Source organism: Nelusetta ayraudi, unplaced genomic scaffold (assembly GCF_046127955.1).
Source record: "Nelusetta ayraudi isolate G7.1 ecotype Tasmania unplaced genomic scaffold, CSIRO-AGI_Nayr_v1 ptg000042l, whole genome shotgun sequence".
Taxonomy (NCBI): Eukaryota; Metazoa; Chordata; class Actinopteri; order Tetraodontiformes; family Monacanthidae; genus Nelusetta; species Nelusetta ayraudi.
Genome location: NW_027466092.1, coordinates 14,755,938 through 14,781,068, shown reverse-complemented (window position 1 = coordinate 14,781,068; position 25,131 = coordinate 14,755,938). Strand labels below are relative to the sequence as shown.

At 44.0% G+C, this 25,131-nt stretch overlaps 5 protein-coding genes across 8 annotated transcripts; all 5 read right to left on the bottom strand.

Moving 5' to 3' along the window:
• Positions 1 to 323: 323 nt before the first annotated feature.
• On the bottom strand, positions 324 to 1,670 carry LOC142894256 (transmembrane protein 238-like). Its single transcript, XM_076035523.1, has one exon. The coding sequence runs from the start codon at positions 1,031 to 1,033 to the stop codon at positions 593 to 595; it is 441 nt and encodes a 146-aa protein (XP_075891638.1). The 5' UTR covers positions 1,034 to 1,670; the 3' UTR covers positions 324 to 592.
• A 1,658-nt stretch (positions 1,671 to 3,328) lies between these two features.
• Positions 3,329 to 7,096, bottom strand: rsl1d1 (ribosomal L1 domain containing 1). 3 transcript variants are annotated; one of them, XM_076034764.1, is made up of 9 exons: positions 6,957 to 7,096; positions 6,538 to 6,677; positions 6,310 to 6,448; positions 6,065 to 6,213; positions 5,699 to 5,800; positions 5,086 to 5,179; positions 4,407 to 4,538; positions 4,154 to 4,315; positions 3,329 to 4,038 (listed from the first exon to the last, which is right to left on the bottom strand). In XM_076034764.1, exons 1-9 carry the CDS (start codon positions 6,993 to 6,995, stop codon positions 3,892 to 3,894), a joined length of 1,104 nt encoding a protein of 367 aa, XP_075890879.1. In that variant the 5' UTR covers positions 6,996 to 7,096; the 3' UTR covers positions 3,329 to 3,891. The 3 variants fall into 3 exon arrangements, with proteins under 3 accessions (XP_075890879.1, XP_075890880.1, XP_075890881.1); XM_076034765.1 differs by having other exon boundaries at positions 3,329 to 4,023; positions 4,142 to 4,315; positions 6,957 to 7,095; XM_076034766.1 differs by having other exon boundaries at positions 4,154 to 4,316; positions 4,420 to 4,538; positions 6,957 to 7,095.
• A 613-nt stretch (positions 7,097 to 7,709) lies between these two features.
• On the bottom strand, positions 7,710 to 17,049 carry gspt1 (G1 to S phase transition 1). Its single transcript, XM_076034763.1, has 14 exons — positions 16,484 to 17,049; positions 16,152 to 16,196; positions 13,688 to 14,005; positions 13,566 to 13,599; positions 13,205 to 13,282; positions 12,901 to 13,081; positions 12,139 to 12,293; positions 11,849 to 11,989; positions 11,266 to 11,359; positions 10,509 to 10,589; positions 10,162 to 10,335; positions 8,880 to 8,969; positions 8,591 to 8,759; positions 7,710 to 8,443 (listed from the first exon to the last, which is right to left on the bottom strand). Exons 1-14 carry the CDS (start codon positions 16,686 to 16,688, stop codon positions 8,391 to 8,393), a joined length of 1,818 nt encoding a protein of 605 aa, XP_075890878.1. The 5' UTR covers positions 16,689 to 17,049; the 3' UTR covers positions 7,710 to 8,390.
• A 521-nt stretch (positions 17,050 to 17,570) lies between these two features.
• On the bottom strand, positions 17,571 to 21,637 carry dmc1 (DNA meiotic recombinase 1). Of its 2 annotated transcripts, XM_076035521.1 has the most exons (14): positions 21,569 to 21,637; positions 21,373 to 21,479; positions 21,172 to 21,216; positions 20,842 to 20,988; positions 20,511 to 20,593; positions 20,329 to 20,381; positions 20,175 to 20,216; positions 19,996 to 20,068; positions 19,758 to 19,849; positions 19,584 to 19,657; positions 18,447 to 18,561; positions 18,276 to 18,336; positions 18,069 to 18,185; positions 17,574 to 17,760 (listed from the first exon to the last, which is right to left on the bottom strand). In XM_076035521.1, the coding sequence occupies exons 2-14, from the start codon at positions 21,427 to 21,429 to the stop codon at positions 17,691 to 17,693; spliced, it is 1,029 nt and encodes a 342-aa protein (XP_075891636.1). In that variant the 5' UTR covers positions 21,430 to 21,479; positions 21,569 to 21,637; the 3' UTR covers positions 17,574 to 17,690. The 2 variants fall into 2 exon arrangements, with proteins under 2 accessions (XP_075891637.1, XP_075891636.1); XM_076035522.1 differs by having other exon boundaries at positions 17,571 to 17,760; positions 20,511 to 20,578; positions 21,373 to 21,632.
• A 749-nt stretch (positions 21,638 to 22,386) lies between these two features.
• tomm22 (translocase of outer mitochondrial membrane 22 homolog (yeast)) lies at positions 22,387 to 24,966 on the bottom strand. Its single transcript, XM_076034761.1, has 4 exons — positions 24,619 to 24,966; positions 24,002 to 24,120; positions 23,800 to 23,917; positions 22,387 to 22,842 (listed from the first exon to the last, which is right to left on the bottom strand). The coding sequence occupies exons 1-4, from the start codon at positions 24,706 to 24,708 to the stop codon at positions 22,768 to 22,770; spliced, it is 402 nt and encodes a 133-aa protein (XP_075890876.1). The 5' UTR covers positions 24,709 to 24,966; the 3' UTR covers positions 22,387 to 22,767.
• Positions 24,967 to 25,131: the final 165 nt, after the last annotated feature.

Genomic DNA, 25,131 nt, shown 5'->3' with positions numbered 1-25,131 from the left:
AAAGAAAGATCTATTTTTCACTTTCACGGTCATGATGAGACATTTGTTTTAATGTGAAGCCATAAATTATGTCCAGCATTTGGCTACAGTATATACAAAGTACATGACATTTTCAAAAGAGGGGAAATTTGTTTTTTTAACTGAAAGCCAGATATTTATCTGAACAAATTAAACAAATTAACAATCAAAAGCTTAATAATAAGTTAGAGCTACAAATTCACCACTTTCTGAAGATTAGCAACTTCTTTGCGATGTACCTTATCGTCATGTCGTGCATTTTTTCATTCGCAGTCACCACAGCTTCGCTCTATAGAGTCTGAAGAATGCAATTTCTGTTGTCTCAATCAAAGCCATTCAAAACACTGTCACTGTAAGATTCCATCTTAATAGCCTGATAACACGTGGGTCTTATCTTTGTGAAACTGCGGTGTTGTCTAATCATTACCGGTCCAAGTTACAACAGCAATCTCAGCAGGTGCGGTGTGAAAGAAACAAAGAAGAGGACCCAAGCTCATTGTCTTTTGTGTTACTTGCATTCTGCGCTGGGTTCGTTCCATGTGTCCTTCGCTGGCTCTTTGGACAAAGAGGACGTCTAGGCGATGTCGTTTGTGGACAGGGGCACGTCTGTGGTCAAAGGCCCATTGCTCTCTGTGGGCTTTCGTTGCGACGACGGCCTGTTTCTCCTGAAAGAGTCCCTGATGCTGTTGGAGATGCGCTGGGACACGGTCCTGACCGCCTCGCTCAGTTCGCGGTTCTTCTGCTTGATCAGACCCACGTCGTCCTCCAGCTCCCCGGGCGGCACGTCGATGTTGCCGATGTACCAGAACACCCACCAGATGAGGCTGAGGAAGATGATGATGGCCCCTACGTAGATGAACAGGTCGTGGATGAAGATCCCCGCGAATGTCCCCACCAGCATGGCAGTAACGCCAAGTATGATGTGGCCCACTGCGAACCAGAAGGGGCACTTGCAGCGGCCCACTCCAGTGGACCTTGTCTCCGTGTCTGGCTCTACCTGGACGGCCGTTGACATTGCGGTGACGGAAATGCTCCTCCAAGTCAGCAACAGCAAGCAATCCTTTTTCAGGCTTGATCCAGATGTGCTGAAAGCAAATTAGAACAGGAACTGGCAGCAGATGTGACTGTACCTCCAGTGTAATCCTCTCCGAGTGGCAGTAACACGTGAAGCAGCCCGCAGAGGCATCGGTCGAAGTTCACTGTTCCCAGCTGGTTATCAGCACAAACCACACCAGCGATTTTATTGCACCTGTGGTTTTATACGTCCCATATTATGTAAATCCACTTAGTGATACTTATAAACAAGTGGATCTAATCTGTCCACTCCCTCGAATGAGAAAAGTCCTTCCTTTACTTCTTTAGTTTGCTCATATTTTCCGATTTTGTGTATTAAACCTTAAGCTGCAGGCAGCTCCACACTTGTAGAAATCCACCCAAGTGACACAATCCTCAGCCAGGTGTTCCTTCTACCCTCTGAGACCACTTCACACTACATTGTCATTTTCCCAACACACTGGACTCCAGATATCAGAAAGCATCAAGCTAAACAGGAAGCTAAAGTTGAGTGTTTCAGACGGGAGCTGTATTCTGTTTTCAGGAGAGCTACAGAATTATTTTTGCTTTAATAAAATGAATCATCCGAGGCCTCTGGTGTCCAGGTAGAGAAGGATCAGAAAGTCCAGACCCGTGGGTCAGGTCCCACGACTGAAGAGCTTCCGTCTCCGCTTCTCCTTCAGGATGGGGATCCAAACGAGCCCCAGCACGACAAACGTCAGCCCGATGGACACGCACGCCGAGGCCACAGAGCACGGCACGTGAGCCGCCTCCAGTGAGCGCAGTAGGAAGAGGAGTCCTCCGACGGCAGACATCAGAGATCCCATCACCATGACGATGATGGACTTGTGGAGGAAAGCGCAGCCCGGCTTGACAGCAGCCCTGGAGTCAAGCTCCGAAGGTCGGATACAAGTCTCACCGTCGACTGTTGGATCCATAGTTGTTGAAATTAAACCTGCTGCCGCTCTGTTTTTTCATCCACCTACATGTTGTTCTCAAGCACACATCCGACTGGCTCCTGGTCTAACAGTCCGATCAATGGCAGTTTGCATGCGAATGATGCTCCTCCCACCCTGCACGCTCACCTGCATACGGCCTGTCACAACCCCCCACAGCTGAGGGAGAGGCTGGCCGAGCTCCAGCCCACCTGCTGACATCAGTACCACCCCCACCGGTCCTCCTACCAAGGGGGTCAGAATTCATTAAATTCATTAATTACAACATTCAACTTCAGTGCGGAGAAGCACAGTTGTGTTGTGCTCGGCAACATCTTCAGTATCGAGGATGGTGGAGTTGCAGACGTATATCACAGCGCCGTGTTAATTATGCACAAGCAGCACCCGTTGCTCTTGAGCAGCAGCTGTGTGAGCCCAAGTGTGTGATCCCACTGATGATAGGTCACATGATACAGGCGACCCGCTCTGATGGCCATGTGTCAACAGCTCTCGAGGTCGATGCGCTTCAGGTGTTACAGCACACAAAAGGTGCAGGAAACACTGTTCTGCATTATGACAGTCTGTCTTTTCACTGAACATAAGGTAAATATGGTATTGCTGCAGTGGTGCTGCATGTCATTTTATCAATGCACACTAACAACACCACTCCAGCCACTCAGGGACTCCTTAAGATGAGAGACGTCCATCCTTTACTTTCTCTGCTTGCTGCAGAAATTAGACCTTTCTGATGTCACCAACTACTTTTTCTGAACTTCACCTCATAAGGTTATATATGGATTGTTTAACATTTTAATCTGGCCTGCCAAACTTGAAGAAATTATACTTAGAAAGATACATTCTGTTGTAATGCTTTCGTTCATTTTCAATTGACATGTAAGCATGTTTTCTACATATCCCATAACATTTTTCTCCCATGAGGTGGGTCACCTAAACACTCCATCCATCTGCTGCTGCTTCAGCCCCTCTGTCAAATTGTTGGGCCCATTGTGGCCCACCCGTCAAAAAGCTGGCCCACCCCTGGGCTAGATCTTGACAATTTGTCATAAGCGCTTTTTTTCTGTTTGTCCCATTCCGAAGCATGTAGAAGCCCTAGGAAAGCATCACTTTTAGTTATGAGTTAGAATTGCGTCTCTTGCGGGCTGTTAAGACACAGCTAAAAATGCTGTTTCTGGAGGTCAGTAGAGTTTTTGAGAGACAAGGCTGTCCCACCAGAGACAGGTTGAAAAAAATTAAGATTAGAAGTTGGAGGAACCAAGAGGCTTTCACAGAGATTAAATGATTAAATCACCTATAGCCACACATACAAATGACTGTTACTTTATTTGTCAAAGCTGTACAAATGCAAGCAACAAAATGCATATAGGGACAAGGTCAAGAGAACCTGCTGAAGGTCAGTGAGCACCAGAATGGGATGGAAGGGGAAGTTATTTATGTTGATTGGTCAGTGGAGAATGCTTCCAACTGAACATTATTTAGACAGCACAGCCTGCCAGTGTATAAGTGGCCTCCGCAGTCATCAGATCTCGGTTCAAAAGAACACCTTTGAGATGTGCTTGAAGAAAGAACCCTGCAACGCGGATGTGTGGCTGGAAACGTGACAATGACGTCACATCATGGACAAAAACCTCAAATGCTCCCAGCAGCTTGTTAAATCTATTTCATGAAGAATGAATACACTTTTGAAGGAAAATGCTGTCAAACCTGTGAATTAGGAGGTATTCCTATTCCAACAAATGTAGAGAACTAAAACAATGGGGTTATATTAGACAACACCAATAACCTACTTTAATTGGGGATAAATAAACAGAACAGGCAAATTCTGATTGAGAGATTTGTGTGAAGAGTCCATGTCGAACGACGAGAATCATTTCACTTTGGGCGCTTTTCTCTTTCCTTTGGAGTTTGTTTGTCCTGCCCTTCTTGGTCTGTTTGCGTGGGCGTGTTTTCTTGGTCTTGCTCCAGCAGCTTTCCGCACTTTCTCCAGCTGCTTCTTCTTCTTCTTCTTGGGATTCTGCAAGTTAAAGACAAAGATGGCAGGGTTTGAATTTCATCACAATGTGGTTTCTGCCAAAGGTTTACTGTAAATACATGAGAAAGGAAATCAAGGCCAAGACAATAGTGCTGACCTGCAGTCTAGGCTTTTTGCTTGGCGTTGCCACGGGAACCAGCTGTGGGATTTCTTCTTCGTCCTCTTCTTCACCCTCCTCTGCCTTTTTCTCTCCCTGTCCAGAGGATTCTGTTTGACTTGCATCTTCTTTTTCGCCTGTCTTCCTTTTGGCTGCTTTTGCCTGAGAACACACAAGGCGGTGATTTGATGCTCTGAAACAATGAATCTTTCTCAGCTGAATGAGGAATATTCAAAAACAGAGGCGGACTCACTTCTTCCTGGGTCGTCTTTGCTTCCTTCTCTGCCTTCTTCAGCAGTTTGAGGTGGCTCAGATTGGCCGTATAGATGGGGAGAGCGACCGATGACTGACTCTTCACATGGATGATCTTTATCACTGGTTCTTTCTACAGAGAGTTGGACAAAAGGCTCAGTTATTCTGCTACAGCCTTGGGTGGCAAACACTGTGGTGAAAGGGCGAATTAGGAGACAGAAGAGTACATTTCTGTAGACCTGCTGTTCAAGAACAGGACTGCTGCACACTGGCTTAAAAAATCTTAATTCCTTTTAAATGCTAGGATTTATAATAATATTCATAAGGATAATTTGAATGTCTTTGTTAAGGAGCTACGTGTCATTCCATTCTTCACCACTAGATGGCGGAGGTTTGCACTGCATGCCCCACTTCAACAAAGCATCCATTTTTGTTTTTTTCTCTTTGTAATGAAAACAGCTCAATCTGAACATTGTTTTTTACTTGTGTTGAGGGCGAAAAAAAACAGAATATTTTTGCAAGTGTAGATATCTCGAATCGGGGAGCACGTTTTTGTAGCTGGTACAGCAACATGATAAATAAAGCAAAACAAACTTAAATTCCAGAAATGTTGCCAGTTCCTATTGTGGACTCTGAACCCGTCGAAGTGAAGGAATGCAAACACATCCATCGACACTCACCATCCGGATTTTGGCCGCAACAACCTTGATAGCTGCCTCGATGTTTTCCGTCAGCTCTTCAGCGGTCATGGCGGAGTGGCCGACACGAGCCATGCTGCAACAGGCAACAACAGCGGAGTTAGTTTGTCGACGCAGGTTTGACTTTGAGGCAGGTGTCACTCACAGAGAGTCTAGTGTCAAAGTTGTAGTGACAGGCTCCATGAGAGGAGGTCCATCTGGACACACAATGATTCTCTTTTGCACCGTCTAAGACTCGTATCCAACACCGCAACAGAATCGACCGGGTTGCAGACAGGTGCTATTCATTCATTTTCATACAGTGAGTATAAACATTAAGTTAAACTTGCAGCAAATGTCCCTGCAGCGGAAAACTATATTCCATCATTGCCACAAAATCATAGTGGCTCAGTGGAATAACATTCGTAAAGCTTATAAACCTTTTCAAAGAGGTGCATCCTCGGCTGTCCCAGGTGAAGCAAGTGGTTGTTTGGGTTTTTACACAGAAAAATAAGTGGTCTCAGTATGAATGCAAATATGTGGAATCAACTTTATAAAAATAAATAAATAAATAAATAAATAAAAAATAAATAAACAGCAATTTCATTGAACTCACCAGCAGCTGCCCTTGTTGGTAACCTTGAGGTTTGAGCCCTGGACGACCTTCTGGATTTCTCTGGCAACATTTTTGCTCTTCATGTTCACACACAGCGGGACTCTGGACAGAAAAAAATAAAGAAATTGTTATTAAAAGACATCTAGTGAGAGAAAGTCAAGACATGACACACAGGTTCCAAGTAAATGAAGACATCCTCACTATGTCATAAATACAACAATGCCATTGTGCCAACTGCAGATCAAACTGCATAACACTTTTTATTTTTTTTCAAACTCTAAAGTCCAGCTCCATGACGAGAGCAGCCAACCAGATCTGTTCTCAGCCCTGCTGACAAAGGGATGAAAGGTGAGATGAAGGCCTTACTTTTTCCTCTCGTAGAAATGTTTCCCCAGGTGGGAGGGGAGCAAGCGGCGGATGCTTTCGTCAGAGATGAAAACATTAAAGTTGTTCAGCAGGCGTCGTTTGGCTTCAAATGGTTTGTACTCTTTCTTCAGCACATTGTATGGGATGATCTGGTACAGACGGAGGGGGAAAAGTGCCGTCAGTGGTTTGCCACTTTAAATACACTCTACAGCCTGCTTCATTTCACTGTGCATATAATAATGTACCTCTGTGACACTTTTCACTCCGTTCTCCTCCAGCATCTTCTTGTAGAACCTCTGTGTCTGTTCTGACGTCATTTTGGGCTCGTCTCTGACAAAGAGGCAAACCTCGTCTGTGTCTGTACGATGAGCATTGGGCAGGGGGCTGGGGGGGGAAAAAGAGTCGCCGTCAGGTTCACCTGACAATCGCTGCGACGTCACGGTTACGATCCCGACCCGAGGCGAATCACTCACATGCGGATGGTCTGGGCCTTCTTGGGGATCCTCCACAGAGTGAAGAGCAGGCTGATGGGCTGCGAGTCGTCCAGCAACAGAGACTTGGAAGCCGAGGTTGTTTTCAGGAAAGCCTGCAAGGCTTGCACAGCCATTTTCACCTGACACAGACACAGAGGCTTCCGGTTTTAAAACACGTTTTCAAAAAAACAAAACAAAAAAACCCCACAACTTTTAATTCAACGCTTTGGCGAGTAGGAGTTGCTGTACCGCGATTAGCTTCCTAGCTAAACAAACTTGCCAAGAAGCGAAGGTTTCGCTACCGTATGAACTGTACATTTCCGATGATAAAAGTTAACTCGTTCAAAAATGCATGTCGACGAATTGAGCAATAAGAAATGTGGAAGAACAACAATTAAACTTTTTATTTTATTTTTTACCTGCGCCCCGTCTAACTGGATGCCTGTCGCTTCAGCCATGCTGCGTGCCTCACGTGTAAGCTACTCTCACGCATGCGCAGAATGCATTTCCTGCCGTGAGTCTTTTCTTCTTCCTCTTCTAGAATTCCGGCAGGCTGTACGCCGTACGGCGTAATGCTGCCCTCCACCGGACAAACCAGATCCAGCTCAGACAGATCCACAAACGATTTCTGCCAATGACAAGAGTACAATTTACAAGAAAATAACGCATGACCCACAGTGTCTGATTCCCCGCACTCAAATAAACCATTCGCGTGTTTATCTAGCACTTTTAAAGTCCTTGTCAGACAGCAATGTCCCAATCTCAGCCTTGTTAGGATAACATCATCTTTCTGCCTGAGCATATTCCTCCATTTTTACTGAAGGTTGCACAGAATAATAATGCCGGCCTTTCTGCTCCTGATCCCACTCCTGCTGCCACATAGTCTCAAGCTTTTCATTACAGATGCTAATACAATCCCCCTTACCCATTAGCATATTCGTTCTAAACTTTATTTAGTCAAGGACTCCTTAACTAACCTGTCAGCAACTTCATTAGCCCCTTGCTTGTCACTTCTTCGTTGCCTTTCGCATTATACCAGTGTATAATGGGAGTGTTGCACTGATGCCATCACCTGGACTTGTGGGAATCTTCACAAAACTCCTTTCAGGAAGCTGAGACCGACACCAACGCCACCACCAAGCACAACAACCACTAAATACACAAATCCACGATTTATGTGTAGCTTGATTGTTTATTTTCAGTTTAGAATATGTAACAGCTGTTTGGGTGTGTGGGTGCGTTTAAGACGTGGTTCATCGGAGTGATGAGTTCAACTTTTATGTGGATTCAGAGACAGAGAGACCCAACATCAGATTTTGGTACAGCAATTCTGGAAAACCAAATGAAACGTCTGTTGGATTTTTTAATCCAACTCACTAAAAAAAAGGGAGATGAGCGTTTGCAAAATGTTAACTAGTGACTGATTTCTGCTCATTTACAGGTTGATAAAATGTAGTAATTCTTCCCCAGTCTCATAACACTGCATCCGTGTCCATTCTAAAAACAAATGGTGGGGCAAACGGACTACACAGTTTGGCCATGGGAGCACAGAAAGGGGGACAGGTGGCTACATTAGTGGCATAGCTGAGCTCTCAATATGAGAAAGCTGACACACTGGACTTGATCTTGCTTCATATTTGTCGTTATTTTTTTATTTTAAAAAAGGAAGATTCAGTCCTATTATTTTCTTTTCTACTGTTTTCCTTCCTCCATCTCCACTTCCTCAGTTTTCACCGTTCTCCTCTTCAGCATAGTCGTGTTTAAAGAGAAAGCAGCTGTTGGGGTCGGCTCTGGCAGCGTTTCTGCTCTGGAAACGAGTTACAGGACTCCATGCATGCCGCTGTGTGCTGCAGTTAGTCCTTCTCTGGCACCAGCTTCAGCACTTTGCCTATGGCGATAGTTTTTCCTGTCGGAGGGGGAAGCAGAGGGCAAAAGGACAGCTTGAAATTTCCACTTGAAGCGTAACAAAAAAACAGATTTGACGCACACGATCAAATCACACGTTGTCCATCAGCATTTTTAGACGAATACTGAAGAGATGAACTGCTCCCACCTTCATCCCTAAGGGTAAACCGTCCCATCTGAGGGAAGTCCTTGAAGGTCTCCAGGCAGATGACACCCGCCGCCCGGAGCCTGGCGATGCACACCTGGTCTTGCTTGACAAATCGGGGTCGAGTTTTGCTCTTTTCCCCCGTCTTCTTGTCCACCAGACAGATTAAGGCCTGCAGATGGGATTTACAAAGGTTTCAACTACAGATTCAGAGGGTCCAGAGTGTAGCAGTGGCTGCAACATACAACAGCTACAACAAAAAAAGGGTGAAATATATAGATGAGCGACTCACTGTGATTTGCACCTCCTCGATGCAGGTGTGGATGTGGAGGACTGCGTTGTAACCAGGACAAATGATTGATTTGTGCTCGATGATGACGATCTGAGGTGACAAAGGAGAAATTTTGCTACTTGAAGAAAAACAAACAAAAAAAAAAAGCTATTGCTGTGATTAACATAATGAATGTGTGTGCTTTTAAACAAAGCAGCCTCTATAATACATGGCTTGCATCTTTATCCTGATAACGCAGCAATGCAGCAATGCAGCAATAGTGCTGTTATTTAAGGGCAGAAATCTCTGTAAATTAGGGATGTCCGATAACATCGGCCAGTTGATAAAATCGGCCCAATATTTACATTTTTTGTAAAATCTGTACGTATCGTTATCGGTTTTTCCTCTGATAATGAAAACCCACGAACACCGGGTTTCGCCAAACGTACATGAATAAATCATGGATGCTTGTGGGAGTGCAGGTTTTGTTTTGGCTCATGTTTAACAATGGGCTCAGGACTGAGTCTGTCTATTTCTGTGCACTTTTCTTTGCTTTGTCTGCACTTCAACTCATTCCCATTCCATGAGACAAAATGTTAGAAATAAATATTGCACTTTTCCATAACTTAAGTTAAAATGGTGTTCTTATTTTCTACAATGATATTCAATTTCAATGTTCGACAATGTTAGTTTGTGGAATGCATCTAGTTAGGCACCACAAGTTTTAGGGGAAAGTGCCTGCATATATCGGTATCGGTTGTTATCGGAATTGGAAATGAAGCGTTTGGACAATATCGGCTTATCGGATATCGGCAAAAAGTCATCCCTACTGTAAATCTCTGTTAACGACCATAGATTGGAATCATCTGACGGCCGCTTCCGGCATGATAACACCACGTCACAAAGTTTAAAACATCTGGAACTAGAACGCGACTGGAACGTTCCCCGTTTTTCAAACGGCTTCCAAAGTCTCTTGATCTCATTCCAATAGAGCACTTATGGGATGCGGTGGAACAGGGTTGAATTGCTGCGACAAATATGCACCGCCTGCGTGACAACATTAAGTTGTCGAACCGAAATCTTTGATGGATGTTTCCAGGTACCTCGTTGAACCTAAGCCACTGAAGTTAAGGTCATTAAGAGGACCCAGTGTAGTACCAGAGAGTTATAAATAATAAAGTGACTGAGTAGCGCGGTTTAAAAATTAATTTGAAATACAGTTATTACATTTGAATAGAGTTCGGGTCTGTGAACCATCCTGGCTCTACGACCTGCAGTGTCAGGGTTCATCCGTCGTCCCTACCTGTGCGTCAAAGGTGCGACCTGAGTGGCAGAGGTTGTCGGGGCTGCAGAGGATGAACCCAGGAAGGATTTCTTCCTCCTCAATGCCTTTCAGCCTCAACTTCAGATTCTCTCCAGGACTAGCGTCGTCCGTCTCCACGTCGTCGCTCAACAGGCTCAAAACCTCCACCGTGTGCTGCAAGACAGACTTATTACTACATTATGAAAAAGGAAGGAAAATGTTCAAATTTAAACAAAGCTATATGTGTCAATGATGTGTTATAATAGATTCCCTGCAGACAAACTGAAGCTCTGGAGATCTTTTCGAAGAGGAGTTATTTTTTTGGGACATAACAGGGGAAATCTCACCCTGTTTGGCATCATGACCAACTGCTGGGCTTTACTGAAGGATCCAGACTCCAGCTTCCCGAGAATCACCGTGCCCATGTCCTGGCGGGAGAAATAAAGTACAATTTACTGTTCGTTTAGGCCAGTGAAGATGAAGCACAGAGAGGAATCCTGAATTTCAACTGTTCGTTATTCAAACTTCTTTAAACCAACGTTTGTTATTAAATAAATGCATTAAAACAGACCAAAGGGTGTCCTGCGTTGTAGCTGTGGAATGAACTAAAATAAAATCCACAGATAATCAGCGAAAATGTTTTTTGCAGCAGCCATTGGCATCAGAGAAGCAGTCTAGGGTTGTTAAACACACACAACTTGTAAAACATATGACCACTACTCTATGTGTGTATTTTTCTGTAACCAGTGCAGGAGAGGAGCATTTAAACGACTGACACGAGTGCACATAAGCTGATTTAAAGGGACAAAAGAGACATCCGACGATGCACAGAAGAGAGACACAAATAGGGTGAACAGCTTCCAACAACTCGTGCTAGGCGACTGCTAGAGTGCTGAGTCATGCAAAGGAGGGATTCAGCGCGCACCCGCCCGCATGTTCACGTTTTTGTGAAGACAATAAAAACGATGAGGGATTTAAAAATGGAAAATTTGGCCCAGTAAACAGAAACAAAAATAGTTTTGATTTTTCACACCCACACACGTGCCGAGGACAGAGCGGAGGCGGCAACAAGCTGCTGCATGTTCCTGTGAATCGGCAGCTCACCTTGTACTTGTCCACAATGGGCAGTCTGACAGGGCCGTCGCTGGATCGGGTGAAGTTTGGCAAACTGTCCAGGTGGGCAATGAATGGCAAACCTCTGATCCCAAAATACAAAATAAAACATGTCCATCATTATAGTTTAGAAACTGCAACAAGACACCTGTTCTTTTCAGGGGTGTTCTTCGTTTAAAAGGGACGGTTCATTCACAATTCAAATTCTAAAGCGAGGCTTGGATGTGCTGGCTAAAAACAGAGGGTTCATCGCGTCCCTTCATGTTGAGTTGGACTTTGGCTACTACTGGACAGCATACGAGATAGAGCATCATGAATAGTCTGTCCTCACTTGTTTGGCCACCGACAAACAGCCTCGCCATCTGGTGCATTCAGTCTGTCAACAGTGACCGCCTGGCTGCCGTGATGTTAATTTCTCGGTGATGAGAACAAATTTTCACGAGGGTTTGTCACGTAGGAGACACCCTGCCACATCTCCCAATCTACCACTTCCATGTGATTGTGACATATTGCTACAATAAAAGAAAGAAATCACACAGGGACAATTAGACACATAGACACCCAGCTGACTTACATGTACCAGGGGCATTCGGTGACGGGCTCCTTGAGGTTGGCACCTGTGAGGCCCGAGCACGGCATGAAGTGGATGTCCTTCTTGGGGTTGAAGCCCACCTTCTTCAGAAAGGGCACCAGCTTCTCCTTACACTCTTCATACCTGCAGGGCAGCAGCAAACGCGGACGTCAACACCTCGTACGACAACACACTGGTGTGTCGTACGTACGTCCAGACTGCCAGAACTGCCAGAAGTGTAAAACCGCAGCAACGTGTGGAGATGTGTGTGACCACCCGGTGTGAATCAGCACCTCTCGAGGCTCCAGTTGACGGTGGGGTCGTCCATCTTGTTGATCAGGACGATGAGATGCTTGACTCCTGCCGTCTTGGCCAGCATGGCGTGCTCCCTCGTCTGGCCGCCCTTTTCAAAGCCCGTCTCAAACTCCCCCTTCCTGGCTGAAATAACCTGGTGCAAGGACACAGTGGGAGGTAGACAAGTGAAAATGAAGAATAAGACATTGCTGTAGGTTTATTTATTTATTTTTTAATAAAGCAAAGTCGAGTATTTAGAGGTCGTCTAATTCTGGTTTTGCCTGCTACCTACCTACCTACCTTAATAAAAAATATATTTTTCTGTAGCTTGTAGGTTGGATAACTGTCCACAACAAAATTATTTTTAAGACATTAAAAATAAGCGTTTCAGAAGCTCCATCCATTGTTAAGACCTTTAAAAAAAGAACACAAAACAACAACAACAAAAAAATCCACTAGTGAAGTTTTTTTTGTGCGGCTCCATCTCCGAAAGCAACAAACTAAACTAGAGACATCGGCAGGCAGACACAACCTTGTGCTGCAACTCTTTGTTGTTAAACTCTTTCTAGTCACTTGGAGTTCACATTGCCGCCCTTTGCTTTGACCGACACATGAGGTTGGATATGTAAAGGTTTATTGTGGAAAAAATGCTAACAAATCTATCTCTTAATAATGCAGTCTCTCAGTAACTGTGCAAATGAATGTGAAAGCGTATACAAGAACCTCTGTGGAATTAATCCCAAATGTGCCTCCGGCCTCACCAGGACAGCCAGGTCAGCCTGTGACGCTCCGCCAATCATGTTGGGGACGAAGCTCTTGTGTCCGGGAGCGTCCAGGATGGTGAAATGTTTCTTCTCCGTCTCAAAGTAAGCTCTGCCAACCTCCACCGTCTTGCCCTTGTCTCTCTCCTCCTGGTTCGTGTCCAGAGCCCACGACAGGTACCTGGACACAGCCGGTTGCAGTTTCTTAACAACAAAATGTCATCTAGACTAGAGGGTGACAAAGCCTGTAGGTTTGCTTCAGGCGCTGACTGGTTCAACTGCAACTCCAGCACGTTCTTCTTACCAGGTCTCCCTGTTTTTCTCCTTTGCTTCTCTTTCATACTTCTCCAGGGTTCGCTTCTCCACCATTCCAGTCAAGTACCTGACGATGCAGCGCGAGCAGACAAACAGCGCAAGTTTACATCTACAACTCCTCCACATCTTTATTTTTGTTACTGTGCACTTTATGTTGATGTATATGTTATGTTGCAGTTCTCACAGTGTGAATGAATGGATGCTTCCAAGATGTGTCTGAATAAACCGTTTTAAAGAACCAACCTGCGTCTATGTCATGAAGAGAACTACAACTAGTGTACAAAGGAAGGTTTAAGGTTGACTTGTGTGTTACCAGCTTCATCCAACAACACAAAAACAACACTACTCACATGATCTGTCCCCCAATAGTTGATTTGCCGGCATCTAGCAATAGAAAAACACGATGTCCATTAGAGCAAAAATGTTTTAAATAAATTGTAGAATCTTTTCATTTGTGGAGATTGTGTCGTACCAACGTGACCGATGAAGACCACGTTCACGTGCTCCTTCTTAGGGGCATCCGACGGCGCTGCAGCTGCTTTGGGCAGGCTGACCTCCTCTTCTTCCTCCTCCATCATCTCCTCCTCCTCTTTGCTGGCATCGTCTTGGCTCGTCGATCCTGAAGCCAGGATCTCATCTCCCCCACCTCCTCCTCCTCCTCCTCCTCCTTCGCCGCAGCCGCCGCCTCCCCCACCTCCTCCTTCTCCTTCACCTTCCGGCTCTTCCCTCTGCTCCCACGTCTCCTCCTCTACGGCCATGTCCGATTCCGTGCTGCCGTTCTCCACCGGAGCTGGGAGTGGAGATGCGCACGCTGCCATTATTTTCTTCTGCATTGCCTTCAGACAGCACACAGCTCGGAGGGGATGAACTATTTAACAGGCTTTACTGGCGGCATTTACAACCTGATGGAATGTTTTTTGGAACATTTTAGCCCCTACATTTCCACCCTTTTCAAGCAGTCAAACAAAAGAAATTGGCTGCATTCTTACAGAAAATAAATTCTTGTCACTCCAGTTTTAAATTCTTTTCTTCTTTCACTTCCAGCTGTTCCATGAAGATTCATGACATCCATTTATGTCAGGAAAGGGAGGAGATAAATCATTTGCACTTTTAACTGGTGTCTCTTTCGAACCACTGACAAGACTGAAAATCTAAAGTTATACGAAGAAGAAAATCCTATTTCAGTTCCCTGTGCAAAAAAGAAAAAATCTATAAGTGTCTCGAAAAAAAGACCAACACGAGCTGTTAGACTGACAACCTTCACAGGAAACAAAGAATTGTGAGTCTGCACTCACAAGCTGTCACAGACTCTGAGTCAGTGACTCGGTGGGCGCCTGGGTTGAACACAAGAACAGAGTCCAATCTGCAGAGCCTGTCGGCTGAGGTTCCTTCCCACCACTGCAAAACAAACACAAAGCTCCTATCTCCCTGCAACTATGAAATTACACGGCCCGGTAGTCATACACCGTGCCTGCTTTCCCCTCGCCGCTTCTCGTTGAGAGTCAGCTGGCAAGACAGTGGGCCAACAATCTGGGAGTGATTTTATGCTCGGACTTCCTCTACAGCTATATACTGTAATTTTTTTTTTTTTTTACTACATAATCACTCTATACGATGTAAACAGTGATTATGTCCTATCATGTTTTTGACACGATGGGATCAAAATAGTAATTGAAAATATGAACTGTGCAATAAAGAAAGAAAAGAAAGCCAGCAAGAGAGGATCAGTTCCTCTTGAACGCTGCATCTTATCCCCCCGTTAGTCGGCCGCAGCTGCAACGGTCAGCTCCTCGACCATTAACAGACCGACAAGCTACCGGCGCCCTGTCCTTCACCAGAGGTGCACAGCATTCAGGCCAAATGTAAATAACAAAAACACATGGTGCTCAATTTTACTGGCGTGCAAATGCGCAGCACCGATCACAACTACTTGCAGGCACTGGGATTCCCTTTAGCAGTGCACAACGCACTGAGGTTCAATCATTCTGTAGTTAGGCACATAGGTTTGTTAAGGTTCAAGATTTGAGAGCTTTATTGTCAATTGTGCAAGCACAACTTTAATGGTAAAGGTAAAGATTGTTTGTATAACCAAAATGATTCGAGATTCACTTTATTAAATACACTTGCATTTAAGCAGCAATGTGTGTCTCTGTCCAGAACTGAAAAAAACATTTTGTATTGACTTCTTTGGATTTCTCCACTTTGAAGAAAGATTGTGTTGACAAATTCAGCCTCTTGTGACATCACAAGGTGCGCTAATAGCTCACTGATAGCTCCCCAAAGTTAGTGAAAACATCATCCAGCCAGGTGTTTCTACCACCGTCTACATCTGGAAGATATAACAAGGCAATCATTTCGGACACAGCTAAAATTGTGCGTTTTCAAGGGGAAGCTGCAAACAGAAGGCCAAGTTTGTGTCCATTTACAGAATTATTATAACTAATTTACACATTAAATTGCTGTTGATAATCTCTGGAACATGTGACCGTATTTTCTCTTCTAATGTGAAAATGTGGTTCCAGAACAAGCACTTCAAGTACAAGAAGATCATGAAGCATGGCAGCGGATCAGTGGGGGAACATCTCCACTGCACCAGCTGTGCACCATTAAAGCACCATCTGAAGCTATATGTTTTGGAGGAGAAAAATGTGCAGAGCTCTGTCATTTGAATCCAAGTATGGGAAATATGGGGAAAAGGTAAAGCTCTAAAAGTGGCCTATTAATGTGACAGGAGTCAATCTTTCCATGGAGTCTGAGTGTTGAGGAATGAGATCCGCTAACAGCTGCAAACACCTGAGACCGCAGCAGCAGCAGCAGCACCTGTCCTATCACAGCAGTGTGTTTGTCTGTCTGTCAGTCTGTCCGGCTGGCAGCCTGGCTGACTGACTGACTGCTAGCTGTACGAAATGTGCGTGTCGTGCAGTGTGAGAGCATACCGACTATTTCCGTCACCTCCATGCCGACGGCGGGCTCCGGGGCACCTTAGAGGGGACACAGCACATGGTGTCAAACTTTCATAAATATTGATGAGACAGTCAGTGGCGGTCACTCTGTGCGCTTTCCAACAGCTACTACTGCCTTATAAATGAGCTATGGCACCGTTTACAACGACACTAGAGCCGACTTGTTGATTATGCGGCGGTAATGCGAGAACTGGACACCGGGAGGAAGGAGTTGCACTCGGGCAAATTTAGCGGCCCTAGCGAGCCAAGCAAGCGAGGCTAGTGAGTGAAGCTAACTTCCAGCTGCTGTCCCGGCCAACACTCACCGTCAGGAGCCGTCACTTCCGCGCCACCAGCTTGGAGGAAGCTCGGCACGAACACCGGGGCGTTGACGTTGGGAACGAACGGCTTGGCGTTCACGTTGAGGGCGGCGAAGGCGCTCGGGAGCTCCGCCGCCGCTGCCACCGCCGGGGCCTCGGCATCCTCCTCCTCCAGCTCCCACGAATCCGGAGCGGTGTCTCTCGGGTCCATCGCTCGGTTTTGTTTCCCGGGGAGTTGTCAAGCCTTCCCCTCGCAGGAATGGTCGGTGACTTTCGTGGCTCAGTCGAGTCGCTTGTGTGTTTTAGACTCTCGGCAGCGCATTCGCTGAAGTTGCCATCGTTTAGTCAAGCCGTGCTTTGACAAGCATATGGAGCGGGTGTTGCACCAAATGCTGCGACCCCGTCCAGATCTCGTCGCCAAAAGCAGGCGGTGTCGTGCGGTATCGGTCGGCACTCGGTAGGCTGAGAGGAGGGCGGACTGCGACGTGCACGCTCCTCTTCAGGCTCTCTCATCGACGGAACAAACACGAGACTGTACAACAGCCTGCTCCCACACTGGTCAATAAATATGAGGGGTAACCGAGTTGCGCATAACACTGTTTCCGGCGACAAGTGGCGTAAAGCTGCAGTACCTCCCTGACGTGTCCCTAGAGGGCAGCCTCGGACCCCCTTCCACTACACAGTACTGTTGACAGTGTTTTAATTGTTTGAGCGTTTTAAAATATATAATTTTCGTATAGGTATCGTATAAAAATCGTACAAATATAACTCGAAATCCCTAGTCTGTCGGGTAATCTAATAATAGTAATGACGGAAAGTGTCCACAATAAAGGGACCATGGCAAAATAAAAACATATTTACATTTACAGAAATAATATCAATAATTGTAAATTGAATGGCATCCTTATCAATATCCCTTCATTATTTGGAAAGACAAATTACTGCATCAGAAAGTGAAGATTATTAATCTGCACGGTAAATTGTCAGAAATGAAATGGCCCAGTCAGCATTCAGCATTGGAAGATTTTATTTAAAATTAATGTGAAGATACAAACAAACAAATAAATATTTTAAAGGGTTATATAGCTATTTATAACTGTTTTAGGACATGGATTTCATTTGGAGATGCATCAAGAGGTTAACTAGACAATAGGAACACAGTGTGGAAACGGAGGCGCTAACAGTAACAGTACCTCTAACAGTTTTTTACTGTTTACTCCTTGGCATCAGTAACTCCCCCAGCTGAGATGGCAAACGTGGCTTCATTCTCAGGCATGTCAGGGCTAAAAGGACAAAATCAAAGGGGTAAGTGAATAAAGAAACATTAATGCTGGCTACTGAAATCAAAATTGACAAGAGAGGAAACAGCAATCACGAGAGAGAAGAGAAACCTTGTTGGGAAATCACATCATTTGGTATGACAGTTTGTTTGGTTGATGTTTACATCATGTGACCACAGAAAAACAAGACATGACATTTCAGCTGACAGCTTGCAGCTATTTTTGGACCACTTATGTTTAGGGGAAATTGGTGGTATGACGTTCACATTAGAAATGTCAGATACCCTAAATAAACCAGGAACAAATACTACCTGTCAAATATTTTGGCAATCCTCATTTCTCCACGTCCCTTCCTCAAACTGATTCGTGTGGTGGAGGCGTGGGCCAGGATGTGCCCACCAATTGGCTTCTTAGGATCAGCCTGAAAACTATGAGAAGTGAACAGGGAAAAAATGGCATCACTCCAAAAGTTTAAACACATAATGGCCATAAAAGTGAAGAAAGGTGCTCTCTCTCACGTCATCCCTGCACCGGGATCAGCTGTCATCTGGTTGGTGACAAACACTGCTACATTGTACTCTAGATGAAACAATTGCCCACGTTAATACAATTCATGCAATGTTGACGCTTTCTGGTTACGTCTTCACACCGTACTCCATTTCTGACGTCAACTGCATATTTGTACTGACCTTCAGAGATCTTCTGCAGCCTGGAGAGCATCTGGGCCAGTTTCTGCTGGCGCTCAGCCAACTCACCTCGGCCAGAGAAGTCCACTCTGAACAGAGCCATGATGGAGTCGATTATCTGGGGACGGGGAGGGGTAAATCATTGTTTACATGAGTTCTAAATAAGAAGAAAGAAAAGGTTTTTGGCGAGGGGGGTTGGTTGACATGGTTTGCCAGATAGAATTGTTCGTATATGAACGCCTTTAATAGTGTTGGTGATGCTGGGACACTGGTGACAATATCAGAGCACTGCAGGGGGCAGTTCTTACTGTTTCTCTTCACCACGTACATTGCAGACTTTTAGAACAATGAAAAAAAAAGGTTTGACGTTTGATGTACTGTATTTAGAAATAATCTGGTGACCCAGTGATGGTAGCATGTGAAAGAAACACAGAGGAGGAGAAGTTCACCCAAGATCAAACTGTGCCAATAAAAAAAGCCACTCACTGTGTAACCGTCACTGTTCTGTTACTGTAACATGCACGCTGATGTCAGACGCAGCAGCCGCACCTGATGTCACTTCCTCTATTTCTGCTTGGACTTCTTCTTCTTTTTTTTTGTTCACAACAATAACCTGCAGTTTCTTCCTACTTTTGTCACAAGTGAAAGGAAGCTAACGAGCTTTGGAGTACTAAAACTAGCACCATGCCATGGATTCAAATATTAAAGTGTTGTGTAGTCAAGACCGCACCAACCGAGACCAAGACATTATCAAGACTAGAGAGTGTCGAGATCGAGACAAGACCAAGACTTTATATATCAAAGCAAAATAACAACATTTTGCTGCTTTGCCAAATAATTTGAACCATTTTCAAAACAAACAACTTTGCTTCATAAAATTGAATAATAAATGAACTAGGAATAAGGGGGTGTGTCACTCTGGGTGTCACAAACAGAGCTGCTGGATTATTTTTCGTTACTATCTGTCATTACAGTGTTGACTGAGTCTTGACCGATCTTGATCAAAAACCCCAAGTATAAAAGACCCTTAAAAAGTGGTCTTGACACCAGTCTTGACAAGGACCAATCTCGAGTACTACAACACTATTAAAATGATTCAATGGAATTGTAGGATTAAATATTATATAAGTTTGTTCTCACCAACAGTTTGAAAACTCCTCCCTCCTCATGGAATTTTGCAGCTACCATGTCCAACAGCTCCATTTGATGTTCACCTGTAGGAGACAAGGAAAAACACAAGTTAGCTTGAAATACACAAATGCACAATAACAATATCTACTGTATGTAGGGTGAAAAAATAGAGCATGTTCAGACTGGTGTAGGCCCGGGCATAGAGCACATTGTCCAGCACGGCATCGTGATCCACGTTAAACCTGTCAGCTATGTCTCTTAGTCTGTCAGGACGACTGGAGCGGACAGATTCAGTCAAGGAATAACATACAACATAGGGGCACTATTACATCCATAAGAAAAATGTGTCCTGTTCACATGGAATCAAAAGTGCTGAGGGGAAAAGACAATGCAGACTGCTAGTATTACTACTTGAGGATACAAGGTGTTCTCCGTGTCAATGAAGATTATTTTCCCACCCGAGTAGCCGTCCTCGCCAGGCAGCTGAGCAGTGACTGGAAAAAAAAAACACACAGTTACAAAGATTCAGTTTCATTCAACAGAGATAACGTCAACAATGTTGTATCAAAAAGCAGCCTCTGCAGGAGCCTCCTTACTCACCGCAGAATGTGTGGGACAGCTGTGTTTTCCCTGTACGGAACTCTAAAGGTAAGAATAATGTTGGCGGCCTTAGTTAAATGCCAATGATTGATATTTTGTGAGCCTTATTTATCATAAACCACATTCATTAAAATGAAAGATGTGATCTGCTCACCGCCGAATGCCTCAGTGATGGACATACTCTCAACACCGCCACCCAGTAGCTTGCTGTGGCGTTGAGATATGTCATGAGACATACACTACATTTAATAATATATACAAAACAAGTGCACTTAAAATACATACAAAAACTTGCACTGTGTTAAGTAAAGAAAAAAAAATCTGACTGATCTTAACTCAAACTCCTGGCTGCCGGTAGTAATGTGGAACACCTGCTTCCTCTTGGTGCTGTAGTCAAAGGCCGTCTGGAAACCAACGTTCTAAAATGTAATTGAAAATGATCTCATGCAATAATTCTTGTCTGCACTATCTTATGCCTAACGTAATGCAGAGTGAAGGTCCAACATGTCATTCATTCATTCATTCATTCATTCATTCATCTTCTATACCCGCTTATGCCTATTCAGGGTCACAGGGGTGTGCTGGAGCCTATCCCAGCTGTCTTAGGGCAAAGGCAGGGAGACACCCTGGACAAGTCGCCATTTACTGTACAACTGAGTTTCTTTACCAGCATTTTCCCAGCTGCTTCTTTGATTTTTTCCACTTTGGCCTCTGACAGGCCCTTGATGTTGCATAGAGCCTTGCGGGTGGTCATCTGGATTCCCTTCACTGTGCAGATGCCCACCACCTTCATCTTTTTAATATCTGCCACGTTCTGTGGTCAAACGGGAAGAGGGGGAGTAGTGAGATGACCACGTGGTTGTACTGACTTAGAATCTAATAAAATGTGGTTAAGATTTTTAACTCAACAGAAAATATGTTTTTGTGGTTCAAAGGATGTTGAAAGTTGTGGAAATATGGGTTGTGTCACTGGACATCCAGTGTGACGTTAACTCACAATTCCATGTTTCTGGAGGACATCAATGTCTTGGAAGAAGGACTCCTTTTGAAACCAAGTATTAGCTCATTTGTAAGACGACAACCAAAGCATGTGCTTTAAGTAAAACACACTATGTATGTTGCGCAAAACGCAAACCTGCACAGCTCGGCATACACATTGCCAGCCGGTGTAAATGAAACTAGTGAATAAAAATCCAACCTCATCATCCTGGAAGCCAGACTCGTCTGCCACAACCTGGTCCTCTGCCACTTTCATCCTCAACGTTCTTTAACTGTATTTCGCAGAGTTCACCGACTCAAGTTTATCTTCCTCAACAGAGAGCTAACCAAGTTAGCCAAATCTTTAGTACGGTAACTACAACTTTGGATAAAATAATAGTTAAATTGTTATTGACCTCCAGCGAACTGCAAAAATGAACGCTTAAACATGTATAGCTAATTGTGCAAACTATAAAATTAATCTTATTTATTTAATTTTTTTTAAATCGCAATGATGATATTGAAATTCTAACACTAGCTAGCTTACGATTCAGATGTATATTTAAGGGCTCGAGCGCATTGCTCAAGGCGGGAAGTTTTTTTTTCTTCTTCTTTTACTTTTCATTGTTCAATTCAGAAGAATCGGCTATTCCGAATATACCCTAGATGACCAACACATTATTTAAAACAAACAAACAAACAAACAAACAAACACTTGTTTTGATGAATGTTGGAATCACTTATTCAAATGTTTGTTATATTGTTGTTGTTTTTAAACAGATTTTCCTACAATTACAACTTTTCGAAGGTCGTGACAAAGTGGTTAACTTTCCTCCGTATCAGTCAGTAAGGACCCTGAACTAGGATGTGTAGGAACGAATTTTGAACGCCAAAGCGCTTTGTGTTGAGTGTCCTTATTAATTTATGCTCTTAGTACATGGTACAGTCTCAACATTTTACTTAAAACTTCCAAAATAATATAACAAATTCCACTATATATATATATATATATATATATATATATATATATATATATATATATATATATATATATATATATATACTCATTAAATAATTGAAAAAGAAAACAGCATTTCTTAAAATGACTGAAAATAATGAGAAATCAGGTGGTTAAAGCACTACACATGTAAATGGTTGATCGAGATATAATCGAACTGACAAATGGGCCGAGTTTAGGAGAAATTATGTTGACTACAAACACCATGACACAAAGTCTGTAATCCCTCCATTCTTTTTTTATTTGTCTAGCTGTTGAAGCTGTCCAAAAGAAAGCATTATACATGTTGAAACAGGTATTCATTATTTAAAAAAACAAAAACAAAAACAGGTCCCCGTACTTAAGAGTCTCTGCATGACGATGGCGTAAGGAGAGACAGTGAGAGAGAAATTAGCGGCACATCACTTTCTTCTCCGTCATCCAAATCAATCCAACATGTAGGACCATGTTGTATATTACGACACTGACACAGAACTTGGGCTTTATTGGTTTGAACACAAGTTCTTGCTCCTCTCTGTGATCTCTCTGTCTCTCCTTGGGACTGGCAGAGCAGTATTGCTGGGAGCTGATCCGAGTTTCACACTGGTCCTCCTCATCTCAAATCTTTCCAGGTGCAGAAGGCATCATTCCTGGCATCCCGCCAGACATTCCAGTGTTGGGACCCAACAAAATCTAAGGGGGAAAAAAAAGATGAAGTTGCTTATCATTAAACTTGGTCATGCATCCTGAAATGTCAAATAAATGTGTTCTCTGCACCACTGCTTAGTGCATATATCATAGGTGTCAAACTCTGGCCCGCGGGCCAAATTTTGCCTGCAGCGTTATTATATTTGGCCCACTGCTATTATACAGCACGATATTATATTATACACTCGGCTAGGACTCGTCGGGGAAGCGAAACGGAAGGCTATCAGATCCGCAACTGAAGCCGCAGAGAAAGCCACAAGATGGCTTTGGATTAAGAGGGCAGAAACGTGGGCAAGCGCTGCTGGGACGCAGGCCGGGGATTGATCACCCCGGCCGGGTCGCCTGGGCTGAGGGGGTCTGATGTTGAAAGACCCAAAACCCCCGATGATCCCGGGATACAACATCACTGATGATGTGTCCCAGCACATCCGCAAGATGTATCTTTCACCAGCACATGTACCACTAGTACTACAAACCCCAGAAAGCTCTGCTGGTATTTTGGCACGTCGATCGACACAGGACATTAATTGAAGTGTATCATTATTATGACCTCATTGGTTTATCGTTGTTATTTTATTTTTACATTTAATTACTATCCTGTGGAAAAAGGTTACTGTTTATATTTAAATCAGAAGGCAGCAGATAAAAATAAGCATTCAATGTTGTTTACATTTTATTTATTTTGATTAGTTTTTTTTTCATTGAAATTTGATTTGGCGTGTGTGAAATATGAATGTATTTATTGAACAGTATTAAGCTTTTGCTTGTTCCATATTGACATTGAAGCAAAACTTGTTTGGGCCCATATAAAAAGGTTCACGGTTCTATCAGGAGGAAGATTCTTTCAATAAATATCAACGTTGGCCCACGACTTTGTCCAAGTTTTACATTTTGGCCCCACTGTGTATTTGAGTTCAACACCCCTGGCATATATTCACCAACCTGTCTCTGCTGTTGTAGCTGCTGCTGCTCTAGTTGTAGTCGTTCCGTCTCAAATACAACAGGCAGCACCAGGATCATAAAGGAGGTTGTTCCAACCCAAAGCGCTGCACGGGAAAAACTAGATGTGAAAAAAAAAATAGATTTTAATCTCCCATATTCTGGGTGATAGTTAGGTGTAACAATAACCAGTCAGTACACATACCTATAACACTTCTTGACAAGTGAGACAGAACATTGTGCAGAGAGCTCGGCGGCTGTGCGCACTGAGTCTGGGAACATCTCAGACAAGCCCCACAACCTTTCCATCAATGTCTCATCCAGCTAAAGGAGACAAAAACCAATATCAGATGTTGAACTTGATGGTGAAACAGCTGTGGAAGAGCAAGCGAGTATGAACAGCAATGTGTATCTACAATTTAGCCTTCAATACATACAGAAAATGATCAAGGTGGTTCATCTGCAACAACACTGATAAGTATATTCGATTCTTCAGCATAAAACACATGATATCAAAAGGACAAGGACCTTTAAATGTGCACAACACGCATGTCATCACTTGGTGCGGATAAGACTGACAATAAATTGTTTAGAGACACAGACTGAAGTGAGCTTCTAAATAGACCAAAACGCACTGTTAGGTTAATTCCTCGTGTTCAAGCATTAGAGCAATCCAGCTGGACTAATTACAATTACAATAGACATGTAGCATAGCAAGGTACTTAGCACTTATACAGCATACTGGCCACCTTTGATACATCAAGGAATGTCGAGCAATAAATTTAGCAATCACACTGTGTGGGAGAATAAGCAGACACTTACGTCCTCGTCTTCATCGTCGTCGATCTCGTCCTCGGGTGGCCGGGTAGACACCGGGCCCGCAGAGGGTGAGAGCTCCTCGATTGCGGCCATGATTCTGCTGCTAACTCGCTGCTTCCAGCGGGGGTTTCAACGGCTTTGTCTGCGGTTATTGGGTTTCCAAATAGCCGCTAACTCTGATTGTACGCTTGGTGTGTGTGACGATAACTTCGCAGCGGTTGTAATTTCTAACAACGCTTACAGATATACTTCGGTTCGAGCCTAAGGTCACAGTGGATAAAACGTGAGTAGCCGATCGTAACCAGTCGAGCGGTCACAGCCGGAAGACGGAAGCAGGGCAGAGGTCAGATTGTACCTCGCAGGAAAGAAAGAGCGCCCTCTGTCGACGTGGCTGTCTCTATGCAGTTTGAGAGGTCTACTGTAGTCAATAAATTGGCATGTGTACGTTATGCAATAATACATTAGTTTATTAAGTATAAAACCAATGAGAATGATGGCACATCAAGGCTAAATAAA

What these genes read in the sequence shown, in the direction of transcription:
- LOC142894256 (XM_076035523.1), bottom strand. Translation starts at nt 1,033, where the DNA reads ATGTCAACGGCCGTCCAGGTAGAGCCAGACACGGAGACAAGGTCCACT.
- rsl1d1 (XM_076034764.1), bottom strand. Translation starts at nt 6,995, where the DNA reads ATGGCTGAAGCGACAGGCATCCAGTTAGACGGGGCGCAG. An exon ending in TCCAGTTAGACGGGGCGCAG is followed by an intron (nt 6,678 to 6,956) that starts GTAAAAAATAAA and finishes TGTCTGTGTCAG; the next exon opens with GTGAAAATGGCTGTGCAAGC. An exon ending in AAGGCCCAGACCATCCGCAT is followed by an intron (nt 6,449 to 6,537) that starts GTGAGTGATTCG and finishes TTCCCCCCCCAG; the next exon opens with CCCCCTGCCCAATGCTCATC.
- gspt1 (XM_076034763.1), bottom strand. Translation starts at nt 16,688, where the DNA reads ATGGACCCGAGAGACACCGCTCCGGATTCGTGGGAGCTGGAGGAGGAG. An exon ending in GGTCTTCATCGGTCACGTTG is followed by an intron (nt 13,600 to 13,687) that starts GTACGACACAAT and finishes TTCTATTGCTAG; the next exon opens with ATGCCGGCAAATCAACTATT. An exon ending in TCGAGGAGGTGCAAATCACA is followed by an intron (nt 8,760 to 8,879) that starts GTGAGTCGCTCA and finishes TCCCATCTGCAG; the next exon opens with GCCTTAATCTGTCTGGTGGA.
- dmc1 (XM_076035521.1), bottom strand. Translation starts at nt 21,429, where the DNA reads ATGAAAGTGGCAGAGGACCAGGTTGTGGCAGACGAGTCTGGCTTCCAG. An exon ending in AAGCAGCTGGGAAAATGCTG is followed by an intron (nt 20,594 to 20,841) that starts GTAAAGAAACTC and finishes ATTACATTTTAG; the next exon opens with AACGTTGGTTTCCAGACGGC. An exon ending in ATTGACACGGAGAACACCTT is followed by an intron (nt 19,850 to 19,995) that starts GTATCCTCAAGT and finishes TGTCCGCTCCAG; the next exon opens with TCGTCCTGACAGACTAAGAG.
- tomm22 (XM_076034761.1), bottom strand. Translation starts at nt 24,708, where the DNA reads ATGGCCGCAATCGAGGAGCTCTCACCCTCTGCGGGCCCGGTGTCTACC. An exon ending in ACGACGATGAAGACGAGGAC is followed by an intron (nt 24,121 to 24,618) that starts GTAAGTGTCTGC and finishes TGTCTCCTTTAG; the next exon opens with CTGGATGAGACATTGATGGA. An exon ending in CTTGTCAAGAAGTGTTATAG is followed by an intron (nt 23,918 to 24,001) that starts GTATGTGTACTG and finishes TTTCACATCTAG; the next exon opens with TTTTTCCCGTGCAGCGCTTT.